The sequence below is a fragment of the Phodopus roborovskii genome, unplaced genomic scaffold, assembly GCF_943737965.1.
Source record: "Phodopus roborovskii unplaced genomic scaffold, PHOROB, whole genome shotgun sequence".
NCBI classification, from domain to species: domain Eukaryota; kingdom Metazoa; phylum Chordata; class Mammalia; order Rodentia; family Cricetidae; genus Phodopus; species Phodopus roborovskii.
Window position 1 is genome coordinate 8,911,142 of NW_026126514.1, and position 26,754 is coordinate 8,937,895.

The following is a 26,754-nucleotide window of genomic DNA, read 5'->3' on the forward strand; positions in this document are numbered from 1 at the left end:
ACACACACACACACACACACACACACACACACACACACACGCACACATACACTAAAATGAAATATTTTTCAAAGGATAACATGTGAACAAGAGTAAGTATAAAAATTACTACTCAGCATACCTAATATTTTCTGGCATCAGAGTTACCAACTAATCTAGATTTACTCTGATTAATCTCAAGGACTGAAATCTATTAAAGTAAAATTGAATTCTCAAGCAATTTAGAGAGTAACATATGTATTTATATATATACATATATATAATGTATAAATGAAATCCTTATATAAGCATACAAATTCTCTTAACAGAAATAAATTATAAATACAATAAAAATTAAGCTTAATTTAGCATAGTGGCTTGTTTTTTTTAAATAACTAAAACAGATTTAACAAATTTTGGTCATTTGAATACAAACTATTCTGATTGGTGCATATTTTTATATACAGTAATTCAACACACCCTGAGTTTCACTTCTCAATCTATGGTTACATACATATCACACTTAGGAAATAAAGATGTCTAAAATAAAGAACTTACATCTTGGTGTCTAGTTCACTGAAATCACTAAACAGTTCAGTTAGTTTATATCATGGTGGGAAGACCTTTTATCGACTCTGATTTGGTCTATGTGAATCTGGTAAGAGAACACCTTTGCTTTAGCATCAACAGCAATGACAAGGTGACATCAGAACTTGAATACTTTGCACAGGAGTCTTCTCTCTTGTGTTTCAGTGCACTCTACAGCTTCTGTATCATTACCTGAAATTTGCCTGGAACACAGAACAATTATTCTTTGATTTCAGGCATAAGGAAAACAAGCATATTCTTTTCCATTCAGGAAGTAGTTTTACTCAAAGAACTTGCAATGTCAAAAGGTCTTTTTACACTCCTTAAGGTACTCAATAAACCCTATTCCATTGGGTGATTGTCTAGTTTATGAGGTGTCTTTCCTACATCCTGGGTCTGTCTCTCTGTCTCACCTCCCCCATCCCCCCATTTTGAGACAGAGTCTCCTTATGTAACCCTGGCTTGGAGCTCACTATGTAGACCCAACCAGGCAAGCTTTGTACTCACAAAGACTGCCTGCCTCTGCTTCCTCAGAGCTGGGATTAAAGTCGTGAGTAACTATGTTTGGAGATTACTAATTTGTCAGTGGACAGAAAAATAATACAGTGAAAATTAATTTTTGTTCTTAGTACCTTGAGTGAAACATATTCTAAAATAAATGTGAAATAAGTGATACTAAAATGAAAGTTTCAGCATTTTTAGTTCCCTGTACATTTAAAAGAAAAAGACCTGAAAAATTACTTAAAACATATGTAAGATAGAAAAACTTACAGGCAGGCATTGAAGATACTTCAGCTGTTACAATACTTTTTATTCCCAAGTTTGACAAGCCACCTCTGATTAAGCCACATGTAAATGCTAGATACTAAAAAGGGGGGGGGGAATACAAAAAATGGTAAGGTTTTAGTAAACCAATAAGCAATTGGTAAACACGGAATTGATTTAAGCTGCGATATCAACACATCATTGCTGTATTTAAAAAGGAGGACAAACAAGGAAGAAGAGGAAAAGGCAGGAGTAAGAAGTGAAGTAAGTTGTGAAGCTGGTCGTTAATCCCAACACTTAGCAAAGAGAAGCAGGCTCATCTCTGAGTTAAAGGCCAGCCTGATCTATCTCAGTGAGAAAAACAGCCAGAGGCACATAGTGAGAGCTGTTAGTACTTAAGCATCTGTACTGGCCTGGCCTTGTGGTTCTCACAGGATAGAGCTCAGCTGCAGCCACTAAGACCACCACCTGTGCACATTCACTATGTTCCCTTGTCAAAGGCCCTGTCCACTTCCCATCTCTTTCTTTCTCTCCCTCTGTCTATCTCTATCCTTCTCCCTCCCTCTATCTCTATTCTTCTCCCTCTTTCTCCTTTCTCTCTCCTGCTTCTCCTGTCCTTTGAGGTCAGTCTCTCCTCTCCCGTCTCTCCTCTCCCCTTCCCCTTTTTATGATCTCTTTCCCCTAATAAACCCTCCACTTGAACTCTGTTGCACGGCATCTTTCTCTCTTGAGCCTTTTTTTTTTTTTTCAAAAAATTACAACAAGATGGTGTTTCAAAAAAACAAAAGGGAGGATTGGGGGAGGTGTGAAAAGCCACTGGTGGTATACCCCTGTACTTCAGCTCTTCAGGCTAAGGAACAAGAATCATATCTTGAGGCAGGAATCGGAGACCAACTTGGGCAACATAGAGTCCCCGCACCATGCCACCTCTAACTAAAAAGAAAGTAACAGCACAGATATTGTAACAAAAACAGAGAGCTAGGTTTTTAGTTAAACAACAAAGTTAGCTTGTGTTCTCCAGGCTGTGCACAGGGATCTAACTAGACACTTAGCACAATACTTAACTAGTTCTTTTCCTAGTCACTGAGGTCTCCTTAATTTCTTACCTATTTTATCGGCCTTCCTATCAATACTGCTTTTTTTCCTTGTGTGTGTGTGTTTTGTTTGTTTTTTGTTTTATCCCTTGAGACAGGCTCTCATGTAGATCAACCAGGCCCTCAAACTTCCCATGTAGTTAACTCCTGGTCTTCCAGCTTCTGTCTGCCAAGCACTGGAATTACAAGCATGCCAACATATCCAACGTCCCACAACCAAACATATCTCATCTTGTTTAAGACTTAAAGCCTAGTGATGAGGCTTATCTGTAATCCTAGCACTCAGTGGACTTAGGTAAAAGGATCAGATCACTACAAGTTGGAGACCAGCCTGGGCTTTGTGGTAAGTGCTCATAACTGCTGAGCCATCAATCCAGTCCCCCAGCAAAATCTTTAACCATTCTTCACAACTAAAGAAACTAAGATGCCTCAAAGTGAGAACTAAAAACACTAAAATGTGAATAATAAAAAAAAAGTGTGTGTGTGTGTATGTGTATATGCTTGAAGTGTAAATTCACTGTATTTGCAAACTATTTCATATATGGGAGGAATTTCTTTTTTAGAAGAGGACAATGTAGTACTTCAGACATAAAGACAGAAGGAAGGCTATTAGGAGTAGGAGGTCAGCAGGGGTAGGCAAACAAGAAGAGGTAAGGGGAGGGGGAGGGCCAATAAGAACAAAGCATACACGAGAGAAGAATCATGAAACCTATTACCTTTGTATGACAATTTTAAGGCATTAATAGAAAACTGAAGAAAACAAATATTTACAGATAAATAGCAAATTATACTTGACTAGATACTTTAATTATTTCAAAGGAATCCTTATATTAAAATCTGTTATTCTGTCAGGCACGGTGACATCATAGGCCTTTAATACCACCACTTAAGAGGCAGAGGTATCAGATCTCTGTGAGTTCCAGGAGAGCCTGGTCTACACAGGAAGTTTCAGACCAGACAATCTACAAAGTGATATCCTGTCTCTCCTCCAAAAACAAAACCCCCTAAAGTGTGTTAGGTTCTTTAATGCATCTGTTTACTCATTGACTTATGATTAAAGGCAAAATCCACACAAACCCTAGAAATACAGATATACTTAACATGAAACAAACTTTTAGAAACAAATGACAATTATACTTCTTAAACATTTTAGCCTACCAAAGGAGATGAGAAGCTCTGAGGTAACACATTCTGTACAGCTAATGTCTGTGTCTGAGTATCTGTATTTCGGTAACAACACCATATTAAAGAATCTGGAGTATGTCTACATTCACTGGTACTGAGTGTCTCTCTTATTGGTCTCTATAGCCCTACTCAGGTACTCAGGAGCTAACAGTCAACAAGTCTTCTGTTTCATAGAAAATGGCTTAAACCAAATGGTATAAGCAAAATTACTATTTATTGAAACAGTATACTTACTTACTTGTTTGTTGTTTTATTGAGATGAGGTTTCTCTGTGTAGCCCTGGCTGTCCTGGAACTCACTCTGTAGCCCAGGCTGGCCTCAATCAAACAGGCCTACCACTACCTGCTGAGTGCTGGGATTTAAGGCATGTGCCACTGACTTGACACCACCGGCAAAACAGTTGATTATGAGATATTTTTTTTAATATAGATTTTTAACATTCAGGTTAAGAAAAAAAGAGGGGGCTAGAAAGTTGGCTCAATGGTTAAGCCACTTGTTAGTCTTACAAAAGACAGGAATTCAATTTCCAACACGTATATGGAAGCTCACCACCTCCTCAAGCATTGGCACATATATGGTGCACAGCATATAAACAGGCAAAACACTCATACATGCAAAATAATAAAGTAGAATATCTAAAAAAAAAAAAAAAAAGAAAGAAAGAAAGAAAATCTACTTTAAACAAAAGAGGATCACTTAAGAACATGGGTATGGGATTTCCAATGAGTTGTTGAAATTACTATGTTCAATTTCAATCTGCTATGATTGGTTTTGTAATTTTCCCTGTTAATTCTATTTTTGTTTTCGTACAAAACCAAATTCTATTAAATACCTTTGATGCATGTTCTAAATATTGTTTTCCTGCAGACAGCTGAGTAAGTAGTCGAAATTTGTTGTCTTGAAGTACATAAATGCCCTGTTTTAAAAATCAAGAAATAGTATCAAAAGTCAGTGTAGTCTACAGTCTTTAGAAATTACCCTACCCTTGGTGAGTGTAGTTTCCCATGGCTGTGATTTCATCACAAAGTCAGCAGCCTGGGATACAGAGTGGATCTCTGTCTCAACACCCAAATAGATAAAATAGATAAGACAGGTAGGTAAGTAGGTAGTTAGACAGATACATAAGTAAATGAGTCAATGAATAAACAAAAAGAACACATCCAAACAAGTTCTTTTTTAAGATTCATTTTTTTAAAAACTGTGTGGGCCAGGCGATGGTGGTACACACCTCGCACTCAGGAGGCAGAGGCAGGCAGATCTTTGTGAGTTTGAGGCTAGCCTGTTAAACAAAGCAAGTTCCAGAACATCTAAGGCTGGTAGGCAGAGAACCCTGTCTTAAAAAATATTTTAAAAAAAAGTTTGTATGTATCTGTGTATGGGAATGTGCACATGAGTGCAGCTGCTCACTGAGAAGAGAAAAGACATCAGATCCCCTGGAGCTGGAATTATAGACAGTTGTGAGCACCTGACAGAGATACCGGGACCTGAACTCAGGGCCTCTGTTATAATAGTACACGCTCTTAACACTGAGCCATCTCTCTAACCAAACCAAAGCAAGTTATTTAAGAGTTAAATATGGCCTAGGAATTAGGCTTTAGAAGTTATTCTAAAGATATAAATATGATATAGTTTGACTCTGAATACTATCATATTTACTGAATGATAAAGAATCATTCCTAAACCAATTACTCTTGTGCCACATTCTAAAGATGTTGTTCCCAGTTCTAACAGTTTTATTGGAAAAGAAGGCCCATTTTATAATTTCTGGTCAGTGGAATGAAGAGCTGTGTCCAGGGACCCTCCAGTAACGCTAAAAGGTCGTTTTGTCCGCAGCTACTCATAGACCCAGTCACACAAACTTGTAAGCAATGAGTTACTCAGGTTTAAACCACAGACTGTTGTCTTTCTCAGCACTTTTCCCTGAGTCACTGCCATGAATGACGTTCCTGCCAACTGGAATGCAGAAAGCCCCAGCTCTAAAAAACTACCAAAAAGGGGTGTCTCTTTGCCCACTGATAGAGGGTTATTTTGTTTTGTTTGTTTGTTTGTTTGTTTGTTGTATAACCCTAACTGTCCTAGAACTTGCTATGTAGACTGGCCTCAAGCTCAGCTTTTCAATGGCCTCTGCCTCTCAAGTGCTGGGACTAAAGGCATGTGCCACCATGCCCAGATGGGTTATTTTATTTTTAATTATGTGTTTATAAGTATGTATGTATGTATGCATGCATGCATGTGGATTCCAAAAAATGCCAGACACAGAGAATCCTCCTGAAGCAGTCATTTCAAGAATTTGTGAGACATCTGTTATGGGCACTGAGAACCAAACTCATTTACTCCAGAAGAGCAATACAGGCACTTAACCACTGAGCCATCTTCCCAGCCCCATTTTCAACTTGTTTTTTTGTTTGTTTTTTTCCCAAGACAGGGTTTCTCTGTGTAGCTCTGGCTGTCCTGGAACTCACTATGTAGACCAGGCTAGCCTCAAACTTAGAGATCCACCTGCCTCTGTCTCCTGTTGCTACATTTTAATTTTAACACAACTTATATAATTAGAGGAAAGAAACAGTTATAGTTACTGATAACTACTTCCTCCTAATTCACTTTACCCTACTAGAGAAAAAGACTGACTTATCAATAACATTAGTAAAACATGAAGTTATCTTCCCCTCACCACCATCACCACCTGTTTAAAAAAAAAAAAAAAAAAAAAAAAAAGAGTTCTAGGGGGCTGGAGAGTGAGATGGCTCAGCTATGAAAATCACTTGAAATCTTTGCAAAGGACCCAGGTTAAGTGCTTAGCAAACACACTAAAGCTCACAACCTTTTATAACTCCAGCTACAAGGAATCCAACACGCTCTTCTGGCCACTGAATGCACAAGGTGCTCTTATGAACATAAAAATAAATCCTTAAAAAGATTAATTTCAATAAGTAAACTAAGGGCAACAAAGATAGCTCAGCAGGTAAAAGCACTTGTGCACAAGCCTCACAATCTCACTGGATCCCGTGAACTCCCAGAAGCCGCCCTGTCACTTCACTGTGCCAGGAAAGCAGCTACATTCACACATACGTCATGGCAACAAGTAAGTAAATACGTGATAAGAAGGACATTCACTTTAAGTGACTTTAAAAATAGGTCTTCAAAACAACAAAAGATTTATCTAAATACCTGATGATTTGTCCTTAGATTGTCAATTTGTTTCTTGAATACTGTAGTCCAAAAATCTTTACATATAAACTTCATGATGTCTAATTCATCCTTGAACCTTGCAGTATCTTTTGTAAACCTAAGAAGATCAACTAGAAGTAATACAATGTATTTCTTCCAAAGAAAACAAAGGGGGAATATTTTTCTAACAAGGGGCAAATTATTAACTAATTTCTAAACACCACAAGCACTAAACATTTATTGACAGTCATACAATGATAAACAAGCACCAAGCAAAGTCTCAGCCAAGTGGATTTACAGTATGTTACATAATTATGTGGCTCAAGATTCTATTAGTTATTAGTCAGCCATACTTTCAGTGAGAATTCAAACTAGCACGTGAAAACAACAAAAATGCTTATTTGGGCATGGTGGTTGGTGCCCAGAATCCAAGCACTCTGGAGGCTTAAGTGAGGTCTCCACAGGTCTGAAGTTAACCTGGACTATGTGAGTTCCAGGGCAGGTTGGGAGGCTGGGCTACACTATGAAACTCTACCTCAATAAATAATAAATAAATAAATAAATAAATAAATAAATAGCCAGGCAGTGATGGCACACACCTTTAATACTAGCACTCGGGAGGCAGAGACAGGCAAAGCTCTGTGAATTAGAGGCCAACCTGGTCTACAGAGCAAGTTCCAGGACAGCTAGGGCTGTCTTGAAAAAAAAAGTATATAGCACAACTGGAGAGTTTTATGTAAAATTTAATCTAATCTAAATTCAACTATTTAGATATTCAGAAAGGTATAGAAAAAAGCAAAAGAAAGAAGTAGTCCATGAACATAGACTTTAAGGCATTTCTATGCAATTAAACAAAATTCTATTCAGTTTTTTAAAAACCAACTAAGCCATAAGCAGAAAATGCAATCAGGCTGTAAATGAGTATCTCAATATATTAACATTTTCAGGGGAGAAAAAAAAAATCACCTATGTAAAATAGGCCTTCCTCAATTATGAAAACATAACATTTGAAGCTAGGCACAGTAGAGAATGGTTCTAATCCCAGTACTCAGAGATCTGACAGGAAGAATAGCAAGGCCACTTTCATAAACAAAAATAATAAAACCTGAATGACAGAATTAAACTAGCATCAGATCTTTTTGCTTTTTTTTTTTTTTTTTTTTTTTTTGTTGTTGTTTTTCGAGACAGGGTTTCTCTGCATTGATTTGGAGCCTGTCCTGGAACTCGCTCTGTAGACCAGACTGGCTTAGGACTCACAGAGATCCACCTGCCTCTGCCTCCCGAGTGCTGGGATTAAAGGTGAGCCACCAATGCCCAGCAGTAGCATCAGATCTATAATTTATTATTTTATATGCATTGGTGTTTTGACTGCATGTATATCTGTGTAAGAGTGTTGGCTCCCCTGGAACTGGAGTTAGAGACAGTTGTGAGCAATCATGTGGGTGCTAGGAATTGAACCCAGGTCCTCTGGAAGACCAGTCAGTGCTCTTAACCACTGAGCCATCTATCCAGCTCCTAGCATCATATCTAAAGAGAATTTTTTTTTTCCCAGTGGTAGAACCCAGGGCCATCTGTTAACTACAATAGAAAAGAATTAAAAATTAAAATCAAAATATCTCAAGTTTTCTGTAATGATTTGAAATCGAACTTCTGTGTTCATAACCTACCTGGAAGAAAATTTTCAAATACATACTGCTCACCTTTCTATCAATCCTTGTCCCACTCGGAACCCCATGTTTTCCAGCTTAGTAATACATCGTCCATTTTCCTATCAAAAAAAAAAAAAAGTTTTGAAGACTCTTAGAATTCTAAGACATCTATATTTTAAAACAGAAATCAGAGGCCAGAATGATGGCTCAGCAGGTAAAGGTACTTGCCACCAACCCTGATGACTTAACCCATGGGAGCCATGCTAGATAAGAGAGAAATGACTCCAGGGGTTCTCTGACCTCCACATGTGCACTATGACACTCACAAGGCACACTCAGGGACACAGACACACACAGACACAAACATTGTTTTTTTAATAAGCACCATTTCTATATACCACTTACAAAGAAAAAAACCAGGGGGGAAACAAATTCACAATAACTTAAAAACTAAATAAACAGGTAGACTCTCACAACAAAACTTTTATTAACAACTTCTTACTTAAACATTTTACTGTAAGTATCTGGAGGGGCCCGTGATGGCACACGGGTAGAAGTGAAAGGACAATCTGCAGGTTCCAGTTCTCTTTCCACCACGTGAATACCACTGAGGTCCTCAGGCTTAGCAGCAGGCATCTTTGTTAGTAAACAACCTAACAGCCCTAAATTTGTCTTACATGGTGTGTGTGTGTGGGGGGGGGAGAGATGGGTGCCATGCTCACAATGTACATTTGGGAATCTGGACAAACTGAGTTGCTTTGCTCCTTCCATCATGTGGGTTCCAGGAATCCAAGTCAGGGTCTCAGACTTGGCAACAAGCACCTTTAACAGGAGAGTCATCTGCTGGTAGTATAATGACAATTTTGAAATGCTAAAAAATAAATTCAAGATGACACTAGAATAAACACATACACACATACATACACACACACACACACACACACACACACACACACACACACACACCATGTTTCAATTAAGTAACACCGCTTAAGGAGATAATGCTCACCCCAGAGCCACATGCTAACAAAAAACTCAGTGCCAGTTGTGGAACACCTTTCTGCAACTGTTGCTAAGGGGAGTTCAGGAGACACTGAGCTCTCTTCATAACAAGCAAATGAACCACACCATTCCCTAACTTTAAGTCCCCCACTGAGAAACACCTGGGAAGTAGAAGCAGGCAGATCTCTGTGAGTCTGAAGCCAACCTAGTTTACAAAGCAAATTCCAGGCCAGCCAACCAGAGCCTGTCTCAAAAACAAAGTCCCTATTCTTTCATAATTCTATTCCGTAGCCTTCACCCCTTCATCAACAGGTTAAAAAAGGGGCTCCTGCCAGGTGTGTCAGCATAAGCCATTAATGACAGCACTTGGGAAGCAAAGTCAAGAGGATGTCTGTGAGTTCCAGTCCATCCTGATCAACAAATTGATTTCCAGGCAAACCAGGGCTAAAGAGTGAGACTCAGTCTCAAAAAAAAAAAAAAAGGTGACTTCAGATTGTCTCATTTCTAAAATTCGGTAACTTTCTGTGATTTTATGCCTAACTGCGACCCAATACATTAACAACTAACTAAATTCTATCCCCTAAAGTCTGAGGGAAGGGTTTAAATCTTCTTTATCTAGAAGGTCCAGAACCACTAAATAGAAAAATCATGAGGAAATAAGAATTTCCACATTATATGTAACCTCCAGAAGGATGGGGTCACGATGTCATTCACTATTAACCAAATTCTTAAAATATTTTAAGTAGTTTCATAATTATTGCTAAAAAAAAAAAAAAAATTGCTGAGTTTCCTATGCTTTAACTCCTAAGTTCATCAGGGTCCGGCCCTGGAATTGTATGGAGTGGTATTGTGAATCAAGACCTGAGAAAGGTGGGCGAAGAGTCTCCCTGGGATAGCTGTAGTGGGCCTCTCGAAGTGCGGGGAGCGCCAGGAAAATTAATTAGGTATGTCAAAATCAGCTGCTCTGCAGTTAGCCTCCTGGTGAATCCTCATAGGGCCAATTATAAAAAAAAAATCTGCGGCATGCACTCAAAGGCACACACGGACACCAACACACCAAACTGAAAGCACAAAACAGAAAGGGATGAGAGAAAAAATCTCGGAGGAGACAGTAGACACACAGGTTATTATAGCTGTGGGATGCCTCGAGGGGGACCAGTTGGGTCTATCCTAATGGGCGCCTGCGGCCGCGGGGCGCAAGAGGAACGGCAGCAAGCGTCCCGCAGGACCCCAGGGTGCGTGGCGGCACTCACCACTTCCCCTTGCTCGGCGGACTTGTATACTCCGGACACCATCTCGTTATGGAGCAGCAAAAACAACGCCTCGTCCGCCATTTCTCGCCGATCCCTCCAGCGCCGAGTCGACTCCAATTAGTGCAGGGCTCACGGTTCCCGTTAGCCCGCGCCACGGCCCGCGCCACACCCCGCGCGCAGCTGCGGCCTACCCAGGTGCCAAGGCCGCGGAAGGCCGCTGTGGACCGACCGCGCCCTCCCCAGGGCCGCCGCCACTGGGCCCACCAGACCCTGTGACAGCTCCACACCCCGCCAAGACTGTAGCGACGGGCGCGGGGAGTGAGCAATTTCCGGTCTGCGGGTGAGCGACTTCCGCTGCTCTCCCTGGCACTGGGAGGGCTCTCCCTGGCACTGGGAGGGCAGTGAAGGAGCTGCAACAGATTGGAGAAAGGTCTTTTCTCCAGGACGAGGCACAGTCGAGGTGGCATAGGGCTGGAGGGGAAAGACCCAAGGGTCTGCCTTGAAGTCAGGCGTGATGCGTGTAATATCATAATCCCAGCACGCTGCGGACTGAGGCCAGAGATTGCCATGACATGGAGACCAATGTAAAAGACAGAATGACACCTCTGCCAATGAATGAATGAATAAATAAAATAAAATAAATAAATAGGGCTGCAGAGAGAGATGCCTCAGCAGTTAAGAGCATTGGCTGCTCTTCCAGAGGACCGGGGTTCGATTCCCAGCGCGCAAACACACATAGGGCAGCCCACAGCTATCTTAACTCCTAGGGGATCCGATTCCCTTATACATACATACATGCAGGTAAAACACTAATGCACATAAAATAGATTTAAAGCAGTATTGTCTTTTCTTTTGGGTTTTTGAATTGTTTTGGTTTGTTTGGTTTTTGTTTTTCGAGAAAGGTTTTCTCTGTGTAAGAGTTGTGGCTGTCCTGGAACTCAATCTTTAGGCTAGACTGGCCTTGAATTCACAGAGATCTTCCTGCCTCTGCCTCTACCTCCCGAGATAAAGGATCAAAGGCAGTAGCCACCACTGCCCAGCTTAAGGCAGTATTGTTAAACTGAAGAAAATCTGTTTCTGCCATCTCAGTGCTAATTATAAAATTTGAGCTGGAAAGCTGGCTCAGCGCTTAAGAGAACTCAATTTTGATTCCCAGCACCCACATTGAGTGCTTCTTGACTGCTACTAAATCCAGCTACAGGGAAGGATCTGATTTCTTTGGCTTCTGTGACCACTTGCACTCAGGAACACACACACACACACACACACACACACACAGAGAGAGAGAGAGAGAGAGAGAGAAATTGTCAAAATATGTTATCTTGTGTTCTTCAACATAAAAAGATGTAAACAGTAAGATTACTAGACATGGTGACACACCTGTAATCCTAATTTAACTCCAGAGATAGAGGCAAGAGGAATAGGATCTGTCATCTGCAGCTACATGGTTTGGATCCATTTGAGTGTGGTGAATTGTGAGAATCTGTCTCAAACCAAAAGAATGAATGAGTTGGGGGACCAGCCTCACCTTATCTTGTATCTAGTACCTTCCCTAAGTTCATGGCATATAGAAGCCCTATGGTAGAACTACACATGATCTAGGTGGCTGATGACCCAGCCCTAGGCAACCTGAGTTGTGGCCTTATAACCTATTTAGTACCATCACTAGACTGCTAAACTCAAAAGTCTGTAGAAGTAAGGAATTTCCATTGTTCTGTAGGTTGCTATAAGATCTCCTATACCAGCTTCCTTCTGTGCAAGTGGCTGATATTCCTGAAGGATATTTTCCATGAAATTTGTCTAGAAACATCTATCTAAAGAATTTGGAATCATTGTTATTTAGAACAACTACATAGGTTTGTTTTGTTTTCCTAATAAATCCCTTTAAGTATTTACATTGATTTATGTCATTCATCATATGAACTAAACATAAAAGTTCCACCTGAAAGCCACACGTGGTGATATGGGTGGCCTATAATCATAGTATTTGGGAAGCAGACGTAGAGACTTTCAGATGAAAGGCACAGCTCCATTCTCCCACAGCAGCCTGGGGTTTTTCATAATTCAATCTCTCTCTCTCTCTCTCTCTCTCTCTCTCTCTCTCTCTCTCTCTCTCTCTCTCAAGACAGGGTTTCTCTGTAGCTTTGGAGGCTATCCTGGGTCTTACTTTGTAGACTAGGCTGGCCTCAAACTCACAGAGATCCAGCTGCCTTTGCTGGGATTAAAGGCAACACCACTGCCTGGACATAATCTCTCTCTCTTTTTTTAATCTCTCTCTCTCTCTTTTCTTTCATAATTTCTTTTTTAAGATTTATTTTTAAATTTATTTATATGCACAGGTATTTTTATGGTTTGGTTTGATTTTTTGAGACAGGATTTTTCCGTATATCCCTGGCTGTCCTGGAGCTATCTGTGTAGACCAGGCTGCTCTTGAACTCACAGAGATCTGCCTCTGCCTCCCAAGTACTAGGATTAAAGGTGTGTGCCACTACTGCCTGTCCTACATGGGTGTTTTACCTGCATGTATGTCTATGTACCATTCAAATGCCTGGTGCACTTGGGAGCCAGAAGAAGGTGTCCGATCCCCTAGCACTGGAGCTATACATAGCTGTGAGCTGCCATCAAACTCCGATCCTCTCGAAAACAGCCAATACTCTTAATCACTGAGCCATCTCCCTAATGCCATAAATTTATTTTATTTCTAATTGTGTGTGTATGTGTCTGTACATGTGTATGAGAGTGTGGATATTAACAGAAGCCAGAAGGTGTACAATCCCCTAGAACTGCAGTTACAGATAGTTGTGAACCACCTAATATGGGTACTGAGAACCAGATTGCATATGTTGTAAGAACACCAACCAATCCTTTGTTTGCTAGTTTTGAGACAGGGTTTCTCTGTGTACCCCTGGCTATCCTGAAACTCACTCAGTAGACCAAGCCGCCCTCAGAATCACAGAGATCTGCTTGCCTCTGCCTCCTGAGTGCTGATTTCAAAGTCGTAAGCCACCACTGCCCAGCATCTGCAAACAATCTTAAGTGCTGGCTGGGCTGTTTCTCCAACCCTCAAGAGCTAGCCATGCTCCACCAGTCCCAATACTAAGTAGGGTTCTAATGAGATCATTAAACAAGTGCACTGTGTTAGAAATATGGACACTTCGTGTCTTCCTACTGTTAGAGTTTATTTGGCTAATGAGATGACTCACCGGGAAAAGGCACCTGCCACCAAGACTGACAACCTAAATTTCATCCCTAAATTTCATATGGTAAAAAAGAAAACTGACTCTATCCAGTTGTCCTCTGACACCATGTGTATACACACATATACAAACACATTGAAAGTAAATTAAAAATAAGTATAATAAAAATTTTTTAAATAATTTATAGAATGAATTTACTAGTCACATCATTTCATCGGCTTCTATTTTACCAACAAAATAATCTGTTGGGTTCTTATAGTGTCATTACCTCTTAGATCACATATTACATATCAAACTATACACACACACAAACAAATTTGATTTTTTTTTTTTTTCGAGACAGGGTTTCTCTGTAGCTTTGGAGTCTGTCCTGAAACTAGCTCTGTAAACCAGGGAGCCTCAAACTCACAGAGATCCACCTGCCTCTACCTCCCCAGTGCTGAGATTAAAGGTGTGTGCCACCACGGCCTGGAAAAACTCTTTCTTTTTCAGGAAGCAATCCTCTAAGGATTTAATCTCTTTGCAACCTTTTCTGAAATCTGTACATCTATTCTGGAACAAAACTAGTTCCGATGTTGGGAATGCAGGGAGGTGTGGGAAACACACACAGCAAAATACTGGCCACTTCCCCAGACCCACTATTAAATTAGCCGGCTCTAGGCCGGTGAAAAGACAGTCGTGGTCTTGTTCGGGTCAGATCATAAATTACCTCTCAATATAGATTTGACTTGACCTAGGGAAACCGAAAGCTCAATTTCCTTTTTATTAATAACCATTTTATCCAAGTTTCTAATTTCTAACGACTAAGGCATGCAAAACGATATGCAGTTTCCACAACAATTACTAGATGTTAGGATGAAGACTCGCAGTGTGGTTCTTTTCAGTTCACTTTAATGGAAGGCAGCCTGGACCACCCTGCCATCTGGGCATGAGCAACAACCTATAAATTACCATACCCTTTCCTAATTAAATCTCTTGTGGAGGAAAAGGTGGAAGACACAGTCGCTTCCGTCCCATGGGTGTTAGTGATGTCTAAAACCGCTATAAAGTCGACAGCAAGGCAGATTTAAGGGTATGCCTTCGCAGACGCGCAAACTCTGATCTAGCACACCGACATAGTCCCTCCCCGCTCTGCGCAAGAAGCCGAGCGCAACCACCCGCAGATGGCGAGGGGGCGGGCTCACCGCCGTGCCGGCTTCTCATTGGCTCGGAGTCACGGAGCAGAGAGCTTCTTCCCCTTCCGGTCCCTCGGTGGTTGAGACCGAAAACTAAAGCCTGCGGTGATTGGCTGGGGCGGGCTGTCAGTCCTTCCGCGTCTGGCGGCGGGCGCGGCGCGGCACGGCGCGGCCTGTAGAGCAGTCGGGAAGCCTGCTGCAGAGAGAAGATGGCGGTCGCGGTGAGAACTTTGCAGGAGCAGCTGGAAAAGGCCAAAGAGAGCCTCAAGAACGTAGACGAGAATATCCGCAAGCTCACCGGGCGGGACCCAAATGATGTGAGGTAAGGGTCGGCCGGAACGTGCGAGGTCGGCGAGACAGTCCTCCGGTCGGGGCGAGAGGGCAGCCGGCCGGTTGTGGGCCGACTGGGGTCAAGAAGCCTGTCTCCCGGGCAGCGGCCGAGCACGCTTCTCGGTTGGGTGGGGAGACGCCATCCCTGCGACCTAGGGCGAGGGGAGCAAGTGCTAGCGGAGGGAGAGCGAGCCTGGCTGCGCGGCATGGCTTCCGCACCCGTGGGAAGGCCGAGAGCACGGCTTCCCGCCCTTGGCGCCGCAGGCCCGGAACTGCAGTACAAAGCCCCTTCCCCGCCCGGCGTCCCCCCAGCCCGGGCCTAGGCGGAGATCCCCGGGCTTTGCTGGTGGCCGCCTCTCTCCCCACTCTGGCCTATGTGTCTCTCCCTTGGGGCTGGCAGATAGGAGCTAATCCAGCTTATTAATTAATGCGGAGCGGTTTCGAGGTAAATGCATTTTCCGAAATACTGCGTTTATGAAAACAAGGAAGGGGATAATAATTTCCTGTCTCGAAGTGACTCTGAAACCGTCATTTTAGAATTGTGTTCAGTTTTCCTTAGGGTGTACCACACCTGTGGAAGTATATGATGCCCTTGCATGTGACTACATAGGACTTTTGCACTGATTATAAATTTTTTATAGGCCCATCCAAGCCAGATTGCTGGCCCTTTCTGGTCCTGGTGGAGGTAGAGGACGTGGTAGTTTATTGCTAAGGTAAGATCTTTCCTATATTCTAAAATTTGTAAACTTAAAAGACTTACCAGGAGCTGGGGTGGTGGTTCATATCTTTAGTCCCAGCACTCAGGAGGTAAAGGTAGATGGATCTCTGAGATTGTGGCCAGCCTGGTCTAAAAACCAAGTTCCAGGACAGCCAGGACTGTTACACAGAGAAATCCATGTGGGGGTTGGGGATTAGATAGATGTGATGACATGCTAGATTTCTAATAAGTGTACTGCAAAAGTAGAGGTTGAAGAATATTAATTAAAACTGTTTCATGTAAGCTTAATTGTGTTTTTAAGTACCATAAACGCTTTTTGACATCTTGAGAAGATAATTAGTGGTGATAGAGTGTTTTGCAACTCCAGCAAGGGAAGATGCTTACTAACTTCACTTCATTTGGAAATATTTTTTTTAAAGCTGCCACCAACTAGAAATAATCTATTTGTCTTGTGTTTCTCAATCTTTCTGTTGGGTATTTTAATTGCAGGCGTGGATTCTCAGATAGTGGAGGAGGACCCCCAGCCAAACAGAGAGACCTGGAAGGGGCAGTCAGTAGGTATGTTTTCAGAAGATCTCTAAAGCATCAGTACAAGCCTCCGCTATTTCTGCATTTGTATTGGGATTCAGTGGCTTGTGGCTTCTCCCTTAGGTGTTTGAACTGTGCTAGCCAGTGTCTTACAAAAGTCAGTGGGATTGGAAGAAGTGACACTTTCTGTTTTGTACTTTGAAAACCATCGTGAGAAATGTGGGTACAATAAGAGAGCCCAGTTTTGCTTGAGCATTTTTCTTCTATTTTTTTTTTTTTTCAGTGGCAAAAAAGGGTAAATGAGGTGTGTAAGCTGTTAGGATCTGGCTTCTGGAGAGGAGCCCTTCCCCTCGTTTGTGCACTTGATTCTACAGTGCTCATTTAGATTATTTTTCCCGTGATAGGCTGGGTGGGGAGCGGCGGACAAGAAGAGAATCACGCCAGGAAAGCGACCCGGAAGATGATGATGTTAAAAAGGTATTGAGATTAAATATTAGTGCATTTTGAAAAGCATGTTACCTGTGTGCTTGAAATCACCAGTATTTTCTTTTCTCTTGTAGCCAGCACTGCAGTCTTCTGTTGTAGCTACCTCCAAAGAGCGTACGCGTAGAGACCTTATCCAGGATCAAAATATGGATGAAAAGGGAAAGCAGAGGTATCTGCAGGGCATGTCAGATATTATTGTACTAAGAAAAATTACACTGTTAAATGCCTGTAGCATCTCTTAGAAAATTGGTGGGTTTGGTTTGGATCATGCAGACATTTATTTTCTTTTGCTGTTTCTTAGAAACCGACGAATATTTGGCTTGTTGATGGGCACCCTTCAAAAATTCAAACAAGAATCTACCGTTGCAACTGAAAGGGTATTTGTGCAATTTTTGTTTTGCCTCATTTACTCATTACCAAATAGAGCTCGAACATTCTCTTTGCTTTTGTGATAAGGGCTTTTGCTATGAAGCTCTGGCTAAGCTGGTAGTCATCATGCAGCTAAGATATTTATTTGACTTCCCACCTTTGAAGTTTTGAGATGGGAGTCTCACTGTATGGCTCTGTTTATGTTAAACATTACTATGTAGACCAGGCTAGCCTCAGCCTCGACAAGATCTGCCTGCCTCTACCTCATGAATGCTGGCGTTAAAGGTGTGAGCCACCATTCCTGGCTTGTTCATAGGGTTTTGCCTTTATTTATGTGTATGTACAGTGCCTATAGAGGCAAGAAGAGAGTGTTGGGTCCTCTGGGGCTGGAGTCAGAGTTGCGAGCTGCCCTGTGGGTACTTGGAATCAAACACAGGTCCTCTAGAAGAACATCTGGTTATTGTTTTTTTTTTTTTTAAGTTCTGAGCCATTTTAACCAAAGAAGGTATTGTTTAAGAGATGGTGTCTTATGTAGCCCAGGCTGGTCTTAATTCTTAATATTTTCTGTTATGTTTATTTTATTGTGTATATGTATGTGGGCACAAGTATTCCATGTTGTCTTTTGACTTTGATGTGGACCAGAGCATTGAAGTCCAGTTATCAGCAAGTACCTTTATCAGATAGTCCATTGCACCTGACCCTGCCCTTGATCTCTTAGTCCACATTTATCAGTGCTGGAATCATGTGCTTTAAAGCTTTTTAAATGTTCATATTAACCTGTTTCAGAAATTCCTGTCCTGGGAAAAGTGGCTCAGTTGGCAGAGTCTTTGCCTAAGACAATTAAGGTCCTGGGTTCAATTCCTAGTGCAACTTTGGCCCTCCCACCACCACCACTAAAAAAAGGGGGGGGAGGGGGCTTCTTTAAAGACCACAGCAATACAAAGTAAAATCTAAGAAACCTTCAGAAATTGTTTGATTTTCAACTGGCTTTTTTTTTTTTTTTTTTTTTTTTAATTTAATGTTCTTTGTATTGTTATATAGAACCTGAATCTATAAATACTGAGAGCATGGGTTCTGGCCTAAGCTATAACAGTCTTAGGCAAATCCTAATTACTTAGGTATCAAGTTGGGGGGGGGTGTTTTAATTACATTATGTGGTAGGGACATGTGTATTGAGTGAAGTCAGATAATTTTAGGAGTTAATTGTATTTCCCTCTAAGATGTGGGTTTTAGGGACTGCACTCAGGTTATCAGGCCTGATGGCATTCACCATTATTTGTTGAGACATTTTACTGGCTCTAGGTCTCGGATTTTTCTTCAAACAAGGGGTTTTGGGTTTTGCATCTAATTCAAGTATTTGGTTCTGTTTTGTCTTTTTGCACTGGGGTATCATGTACTCCAGGTTGGCTTTGAACAAAACCTGTAGAGCTGAGAATGACCTTCAGCAATTGGTTTCCTGCCTCCTACACCTACATTCTGGGATTATAGGCATTAAGTCACCAGACCGGGTTGTAATTGAGTCTTAATATACACACAAAGGTCCTTACCATTCTAGAAGCAAAAGCTGTCCCCCCTATAGTTTATTTAATTTGGCTTCTATAAATTTTTATTTCAATACAGCCACAAATTTGTGTCTGAAACTGTTGTTAATGCTTTTTCATGAAGACTAACGAGAGGGGGACATATGGAGATAATCATGTATATCCCCCAACACATGCTCAGGGAATGGAACCCAGTTGCTAAGGTCTGGCAACAAGTGCCTTTATCCAGTGAGCCATCTTGCAAATCTGGGTTAAGTTATATTAAAGAAACTTCTATGATGGAATGGTTAATCTGTGACTAGTGACTTTCTTATTTATGGGAAAAGGCCTTAGTAACTATTTCCTGACATTGTCAGTTGCAGGCAGTCCTAAGTATTAAATTACTAATATCTGAAAAGTGCAAGTAAATTAATGTAGTAAAATTGTAAGCTTCAGGTAGTCAAGATATGTTAGAATTTTTATTGTATTTGAACTAAAACCTTGATTACCTTATATACTAAATCAGATTATCTATTTTTAGCAAAAGAGGCGTCAAGAAATTGAACAAAAGCTTGAAGTTCAGGCTGAAGAGGAGAGAAAGCAGGTTGAAAATGAGAGGAGAGAACTGTTTGAGGAAAGACGTGCTAAACAGACAGAACTGCGGCTTCTGGAACAGAAGGTTGAGCTTGCGCAGCTGGTGAGCAGTGTTTTTTAGGTCCTAAATTAGATAATCCTTCAGGTTTACAGAGCACTGATCTTTTTACCTTTTCTTTAGCAAGAAGAATGGAATGAGCATAATGCAAAGATAATTAAGTATATAAGAACCAAGACAAAGCCCCACTTGTTCTATATTCCTGGAAGAATGTGTCCAGCTACCCAAAAGCTAATAGAAGAGTCACAGAGAAAAATGAATGGTAAGTACATGAAGTCCATTGATGATTTCTTAATCGTAAAATCATGCATTCATACATGCCCATTTACTAGAAATGATTTAGTAGTTCAGTTTTAGGTTGTTAATGATATACTGAAATTGATGGTGAGGTTAGGGTTTAAGAGTATTTTCTGCATAATTAAGTTTAACCCCAGTCAGATGGTGGTGGTGTATGCCTTTAATCCCAGCCCAGTACATTTACCATAATCAGTATTTTGTTATGGAAACATTTAGGGACTGGTAGTTTAGTTCAACTATAGCGTTCTTATATAGCTTCGATAAGACCCCTGTGTTCCCAACACCGTGTAAGAAAAGAAAACCCACCTAGACATATAAAAAGATGATTAGATGATAGTGACGATTTGTGACCTGGTTTAAAATTGTTATTTTTAATTTTCTTAAGTACTGTAAATTGTATGTAATTTTTATTGTTTAGCTTTATTTGAAGGTAGACGCATCGAATTTGCAGAACAAATAAATAAAATGGAGGCTAGGCCTAGAAGACAAACAATGAAGGAAAAAGAGCATCAGGTGGTGCGTAATGAAGAACAGAAGGCGGAGCAAGAAGAGGGTAAGGTGGCTCAGCGAGAGGAAGAGGTGGAGGAGACAGGTAATCAGCACAATGATGTAGAAATAGAAGAGGCAGGAGAGGAAGAGGAAAAGGAAGCAGGTGTAGTTCATAGTGATGCAGAGAAAGAACAGGAGGAGGAGGAACAGAAGCAGGAAATGGAGGCAAAGATGGAGGAGGAAACTGAGGTAAGAGAAGGTGAGAAGCAACAGGATAGTCAGCCAGAAGAGGTTATGGATGTGTTAGAGATGGTTGAAAGTGTCAAAAATGTAATTGCTGAGCAGGAAGTAATGGAGACTAATCAAGTTGAAAGTGTAGAACCTTCAGAAAATGAAACTAGCAAAGAATTGGAGCCAGAGATGGAGTTTGATGTTGAGCCAGATAAAGAAAGTAAATCTCTTTCTCCTGGAAAAGAGAATGTTAATTCTCTGCATGTGGAAAAGGAGTCTGAGGGAAAAGAGGAAAAAGAAGATAAGGAGCCTGAGCCCCAACCTGAGCCTGTGGCTCAGCCTCAGCCCCCGCCCCAGCCCCTGCCCCAGAGCCAGCCCCGCCCTCAGCTCCACTCTCAGACCCAGCCTGTACTCCAGTCCCAGCCTCCCACTCAGCCTGAGACTTTGCAGTTAGCAGCTTTGCAGCCTCCACCTCAGGTTGTTCAGGAGCAAGGGAATGTACTACCTGAGCGGAAGGGTGTTCCTGTAGAGTCTATAAAGCTCCCTGAGATGCCTGTAGAGCCAGTCTTGACAGTTCATTCAGAAACCAAAAATAAGAACAAAACCAGGAGCAGAAGCAGGGGCCGAGCAGGAAATAAGGCGAGTAAGAGTAGAAGTCGAAGCAGTAGCAGCAGCAGCTCCAGTAGCAGCTCCACCAGTAGCAGCAGTGGGAGCAGCTCCAGCAGTGGCAGCAGCAGTAGTCGCAGCAGCTCCAGCAGCAGTTCCAGCAGCAGTGGCAGCAGCAGCAGAGACAGCAGCAGCAGCAGCAGCAGTAGCAGTGATAGTAGAAGTCGCAGTAGGGGCCGAGGACATAACCGAGATAGGAAGCACAGGAGGAGCATGGACCGGAAGCGAAGGGACACTTCAGGACTAGAAAGAAGTCACAAGTCTTCCAAAGGTGGTAGTAGTAGAGATACAAAAGGATCAAAGGATAATAAGAGTTCCCGGTCTGACAGAAAAAGGTCTATATCAGAAAGTAGTCGGTCAGGCAAAAGATCTTCAAGAAGTGAAAGAGACCGAAAATCAGACAGGAAAGACAAAAGGCGTTAATGGAAGAAGCCAGGCTTTCTTAGCCTATTTGCAGCAGAAGATTTGATGAGTAAAAGGATTACCTTGTAAGGAGGATGCTGCCTTAAGAATTGCATGTTGTAAAAATTCTTTTTGGAAAATACAGACTGTTTGTTTACCAGACATTCTTGTACTTTTTGCATAATTTTGTAAGAGTTATTTATCAAAATTATGTGAGGTTCCAAAATATATAAAATAATAATAATAAAAACAGATTAACATCCCTTGTCATCTTTTTTAAATACCCTATTACTCTTCAGTCAGAATCTGTATATTTTAATAGGTAAATCTTGAAATTGTTCCTTTATGTTCTGTACCATACATTGCTTTTGTAGAAATAAATGTGCATCTTTCATTATTTTGGGATGTCCTTGTTAACACTTGTATAATAAATATCTTTATATCATTTTCAGTTTTTGTCACAAGATACTGAACATAATTAGAATGTTTTAGAAAGTTTCATCACTTGGATTTGCCTGAAAACAGTTATTTTGAGTTACCAGGTCTTTACAGCTTTGATAGGGAATAGTTCTCTTTAAACATTTAATTATTTCCTATCTTACTATTTTAATCTAAGCATTTTCCTGTTTTTCAGTTGGTAGATAACTTAAACAGTAAAATTTGGTTGTCATTTCATGTTTATGGGAACATCATTCTCTGTCCTCACAGCTACTTGTGTGATAACAACATAGTGTATAAATCTGTTATAGTTATCACCTCCTGGGTGGTGGGGGGGGCGTAAAAGTATCTTCTGAACTTGGTTTTTGAATTTGTGGTCTTGTCTTTTCTGTTAGCTATAACTGAAACATGCAGTATGTGTTTTCAAGAATTTTTGTTTAAGGAAGTGTTGTATGGAAGTTTACACAATGAAGGAAGCTCATCTAGGCTTGACTATGTAAACAATACACAAGTGTACCAAGTGATTATTAACTTTGTTTATAAATTTGTATTGACTTGGAGTATCTGTTGCCCATTACTATATATGTGCAAATAAATGTGGTTTAGACTTGTGACTGTTTAAGATTAGTACTTGTATTAACATTCTGATGCATATGAGAGCATTTAAACGGCAGTGGCTATTTTTGAGTTGATATTTTAACATTGTAGCTTTAGCTGTCTCCAAGTAAACAGTGCATGAAAAATGAACAAACATCTTCATTTAGTTTTATGTCTGTTCAACCACCTGTTAAAGCAAATGTGAAAAGAATTCTCTTAAAATCCTTTCCTTGTGTTAGATGAACAAACTATAGAACTGCCTGTGCTTATGAACTTGTTCACACCAAGACTGACTTTAACGATTTGTACTCTCGGCAAAACGTGACCTTGTGCTGTGCCTTGGTAAAGGGATTGTTAGTGGCTGAGGAGAGAAAAGGCTTGGCTTCTTTTAAAGAGCATAGATTTATTAAGGAAAGGTGAGAACTGGGTGTGGGAAGAGCCTCAGTAACATTTCTTAAATTTTAAGTTTTGCCTGTGTGGTACCAAGGAAGCCAGAGACATTGGATCCGTTGGAGTGAGAGTTAAGAGCTGCTCTGTTAATGCTAAGGACCAAGCTTCAGCCCTCTGCTAGAGCAGTATGAGCTCAAAACTCTGGATGATATCAGTACATTGAGGACCTATGTACAGGAATAGGGGTTGTTTATGAAAAAGATAGAATGCTTAAGCTCGCCTGGTGGATAATGGGCAAAGAAATATAATTCATAAGGAGGAGGGAGTGATTTATATTTTCTACTTAAGTGTAGTAAGTATTTAGGGCTAATATTTAAATTTATGCATTTTTCAACTGGAAAGCTTATACTTTTAAAAATTTAGTATTCTACCTACTGTTGTGTGTATATGTATAGGCCAGAGGAAGGCAGGTAGTCTTCAGTTGCACTATTGGGTGCTGGGAGATCGGTCCAATGGAAAAACAGCAAGTTTCTCAACTGCTGCTGAGCTACCTTTCCAGCCCATGGAATGCTTAGTATTGATTATAAAGGCTGTTATTGTGACATTTCATTCATGTAAATAATACGTTTGCTCCTCTTTACCCTTTGTCCCACTTCACTTCCTAACTAGTCCAAACTTATTTCCTTATATGTTGAAACAGCTTTTAAGGTCCTTCTAGAATGTAAGAGCCTTCTGTTTTCCTCTTGTCTCCAGAATAGACTCCTGTGAGACATTTTCTGGTCTTTTTGTTATTTTGTCGTCGTCATTCCTACCCCCCCCCCCCCCCGGAGCTGAGGACTGAACCCAGGGCCTTGGACTTGCTAAGCGCTCCCCAACCCCACCTGTGATATTTTCTAGACATACTTTATTGAATCATAGACATCCTCCAGGAAGACAACACAAGCCTTTTGTGGTTGGATCCATTGACACATTTAATTGATTTGAGTACCTAACTTTTAGACTGGAACTACAGCATTGTTCTCAGCCTTCCAACTCCAGGAGTCACACAAACCACTTTCAGGCATGGTCTTTGATTTGTTTAGCTTTGAGACAGTCTCTATGTAACCTGGCTGTCCTTAAAATCACAGAGATCCATAGGCATGGTCGACTGTAAAGTGTCATTCCCCACATCTATCGTGGGTACATGCCTCATAATGTAGATGGCTTAGCCAAAGGTTAGCTGCTTTATGTTCACTTCATATCCATCACTCTAGCATGAACAAGAAAGAATCTTTGGGGCTAGAGAGAAAGCTCATTGGTTAGGAACACCTGCTGCTCTTGCAGATGACCTTGGGTTATGTTCCCAGTACCTAACATAGTGGCTCACAACCACATATAATTCTAGTTCTAGGGGTCTGATGTCTTCTGACCTTTTGTCCTCTGTGAGCAACAGTCATGTATGTAGTGCAAATACATACATGCAGACACAGACCCTTTTTTCTTTCTTTTTTTTTTTTTGAGAATCCTAGGTTGACATCAGACTCGTTATGTAGCTAAAGATAATTCTGAATGTGGGGGTGGGGCCATGTATGTATGCATATTGAAAAGTTTCTACACTCCCATAAGCCTCTCCGCTGATGCAGCAATCCAAATCAGACAAAATCAAACCGAATTAGAAAAAGCCCACATTTAATGGATACAACACTCTGATGCCCTTCCAGTCCAGAGAGGAGACATTCTCTTGGGGACATTTTAAATACCTGTGGGAATTGTATTGAGCATCTCTGGGGAAGGGATCATCTTTTGGCAGGCTTTCTGAGATGCAAAAGTGTTTGTAGGGAGATAGGGAAGGGGGACTTTGGTGGAACTTCCACCTTAACATTCCAGACTCGGAGTATAGGGATGGCAGGGACTGGGGTGAACCTTCCACTATAACACATGTGAAGGTAAGAGACTGACTTCAGGTGTCTTCCTCTATCGAGCTATTTTTAAATCTTTAGTGTGTATATGGGTATTGATGCAACTTTTGTTTTGCCTCATTTACTCATTATCAAATAGGGGACTAATGTTTCTTAAAAGAGCTTAAAACTTTTGGGAATTGGTCCTCTCCTTCCACCATCTGGCTCTGGGGATTGAACTCAGGGCATTAGGCTTGGCAGCAAGTTCTTTTTACCCACTGAGCCATTTCACTGTCCACACTTAGTCCATTGATGTTGGACAATGCTAACCTAGAACTTTATGGTTTGATGTCCTGGAGCAAATGCAAAATTACTTTTTCTAGATGTCAAGCATGTTCTTAGTCCTTTTTTAACTTACTTTTAGGGTGGGGCTGCAAGGTAATTTCCTGTTTAGTCACTCAACCTTTTGAACTCAGCTTTCCTAAGACTGTCTTTAGCTCTGCTCAGAGTGAAAGCATTATGATTCAGCAATGAGCAGGCAGCATGGAACAGTGTGTTCTATATGTTGGGATTGTGATCTGTTACTCAGAGCTATAACCAGTTTGAACAAAATTCTGCTGTAATGTTCATTTAAACAAGTTATAACAGTGAAGTTGTGAGCACAAAGGCTAGTTCGGAGCTACCAGTGTGTATCTGCAGGAAACCATACTGCACAAGTTTGATGAGAAGCTAGCTTAAGGTCGAGTATTTCACGTTCACCTTCCTGGGCAGTCCCTTCGTCCTTTCTGGCAGTCAGGTTGTGGCCGTGGGGTTGGGTTCTGCAGTGTCTGTGAGTAAGGGGGCTGTGTTCTTAGGCTGGACCGTGAAAGTCCACATGTGGGTCTCAGCACGTTCTCTTTCACTTCTGTGATGACTTCAGAAGCCACGTGATCTAGGATGCAAATCACAAAATGGAAATATTCTGGATCTCTGGGTTACCATCCAGAAGAATGTAACTAATGAAAAACAGCCAGATTGACTTGGGAAATGAAAGGTAAGCTTGTTTTTTGTCTTAAATTAGAGGCTTTGTAGATTATTTATTACTATAACATCTTAATGAAATTTAGTTCAAAGCAATATGCTATTATTTACTTTTTATTTATTTTTGAGACAGGATCTTTCTGTGTAGCCTTGGCTAGCCTGGAACTAGCTATATAGATCAGGTTAGCATCAAACTCACAGAGATCTGCCTGACTCTGACTCCTGAGTACTGCAATTAAAATGCCTGGTATAATAATGACTTTTTAGGAGTTGTTTAATTATGGAAGCTGAAGGGACCAGACCCTCACCCAGGCCTCTGCTTTGGCAGCATGACAGGCTGCAGAAAAAAACCCCTCAGGAGGTAGGCCTAATTCAGCAACATGTGCTGAGTTTCATGAACTTGCCCCAGTCACAAGGAGGTCAGATAACCTCCATGTGGCAAGAAACCAATCAGAAGTTAGCTGTGGGGCTCTGGATGTGCTTTCTGGTAACTGTGTTGTACAGAGCATAGCAACTGCCCTGGGAGGGACTATAGGCCATAGCAACCAGTTAATCAACACAGGACAGTTCACTCAAGCCCAGAAGTACACCAATCCTGAGACTGTTGCAGAACCCAGACACTCCCCTTGCTCTGCCCCTCGATCTCGCTCCATCTGCTGTGTTGGACAAACAGGAATACAGTTAGCTTG

General features: G+C 41.2%; 2 protein-coding genes across 5 annotated transcripts; one reads left to right on the forward strand and one right to left on the reverse strand.

Moving 5' to 3' along the window:
- Positions 1-220: 220 nt before the first annotated feature.
- On the reverse strand, positions 221-10,989 carry Trappc6b (trafficking protein particle complex subunit 6B). 3 transcript variants are annotated; one of them, XM_051195888.1, is made up of 6 exons: positions 10,684-10,987; positions 8,480-8,547; positions 6,780-6,897; positions 4,444-4,527; positions 1,339-1,432; positions 221-770 (listed from the first exon to the last, which is right to left on the reverse strand). In XM_051195888.1, exons 1-6 carry the CDS (start codon positions 10,762-10,764, stop codon positions 739-741), a joined length of 477 nt encoding a protein of 158 aa, XP_051051845.1. In that variant the 5' UTR covers positions 10,765-10,987; the 3' UTR covers positions 221-738. The 3 variants fall into 3 exon arrangements, with proteins under 3 accessions (XP_051051845.1, XP_051051846.1, XP_051051848.1); XM_051195889.1 differs by lacking the exon at positions 4,444-4,527 and having other exon boundaries at positions 10,684-10,989; XM_051195891.1 differs by lacking the exon at positions 1,339-1,432 and having other exon boundaries at positions 10,684-10,989.
- Positions 10,990-15,194: 4,205 nt separating this feature from the next.
- On the forward strand, positions 15,195-22,792 carry Pnn (pinin, desmosome associated protein). Of its 2 annotated transcripts, none has more exons than XM_051195893.1 (9): positions 15,195-15,377; positions 16,027-16,098; positions 16,593-16,661; positions 17,036-17,108; positions 17,192-17,290; positions 17,423-17,494; positions 19,548-19,703; positions 19,782-19,920; positions 20,374-22,792. In XM_051195893.1, exons 1-9 carry the CDS (start codon positions 15,265-15,267, stop codon positions 21,762-21,764), a joined length of 2,184 nt encoding a protein of 727 aa, XP_051051850.1. In that variant the 5' UTR covers positions 15,195-15,264; the 3' UTR covers positions 21,765-22,792. The 2 variants fall into 2 exon arrangements, with proteins under 2 accessions (XP_051051850.1, XP_051051849.1); XM_051195892.1 differs by having other exon boundaries at positions 17,192-17,286; positions 17,419-17,494.
- The last annotated feature ends 3,962 nt before the right edge of the window (positions 22,793-26,754 follow it).

Excerpts from the sequence above, each read along its gene's own strand:
- Trappc6b (XM_051195888.1), bottom strand. The coding sequence starts at position 10,764 with ATGGCGGACGAGGCGTTGTTTTTGCTGCTCCATAACGAGATGGTGTCC. Across the intron at positions 8,548-10,683 it reads CCGCCGAGCAAGGGGAAGTG|GAAAATGGACGATGTATTAC; the intron begins GTGAGTGCCGCC and ends TTTTTTTGATAG. Across the intron at positions 6,898-8,479 it reads GGACAAGGATTGATAGAAAG|GTTTACAAAAGATACTGCAA; the intron begins GTGAGCAGTATG and ends TGATCTTCTTAG.
- Pnn (XM_051195893.1), top strand. The coding sequence starts at position 15,265 with ATGGCGGTCGCGGTGAGAACTTTGCAGGAGCAGCTGGAAAAGGCCAAA. Across the intron at positions 19,704-19,781 it reads AGGTTGAGCTTGCGCAGCTG|CAAGAAGAATGGAATGAGCA; the intron begins GTGAGCAGTGTT and ends CCTTTTCTTTAG. Across the intron at positions 19,921-20,373 it reads GTCACAGAGAAAAATGAATG|CTTTATTTGAAGGTAGACGC; the intron begins GTAAGTACATGA and ends TTTATTGTTTAG.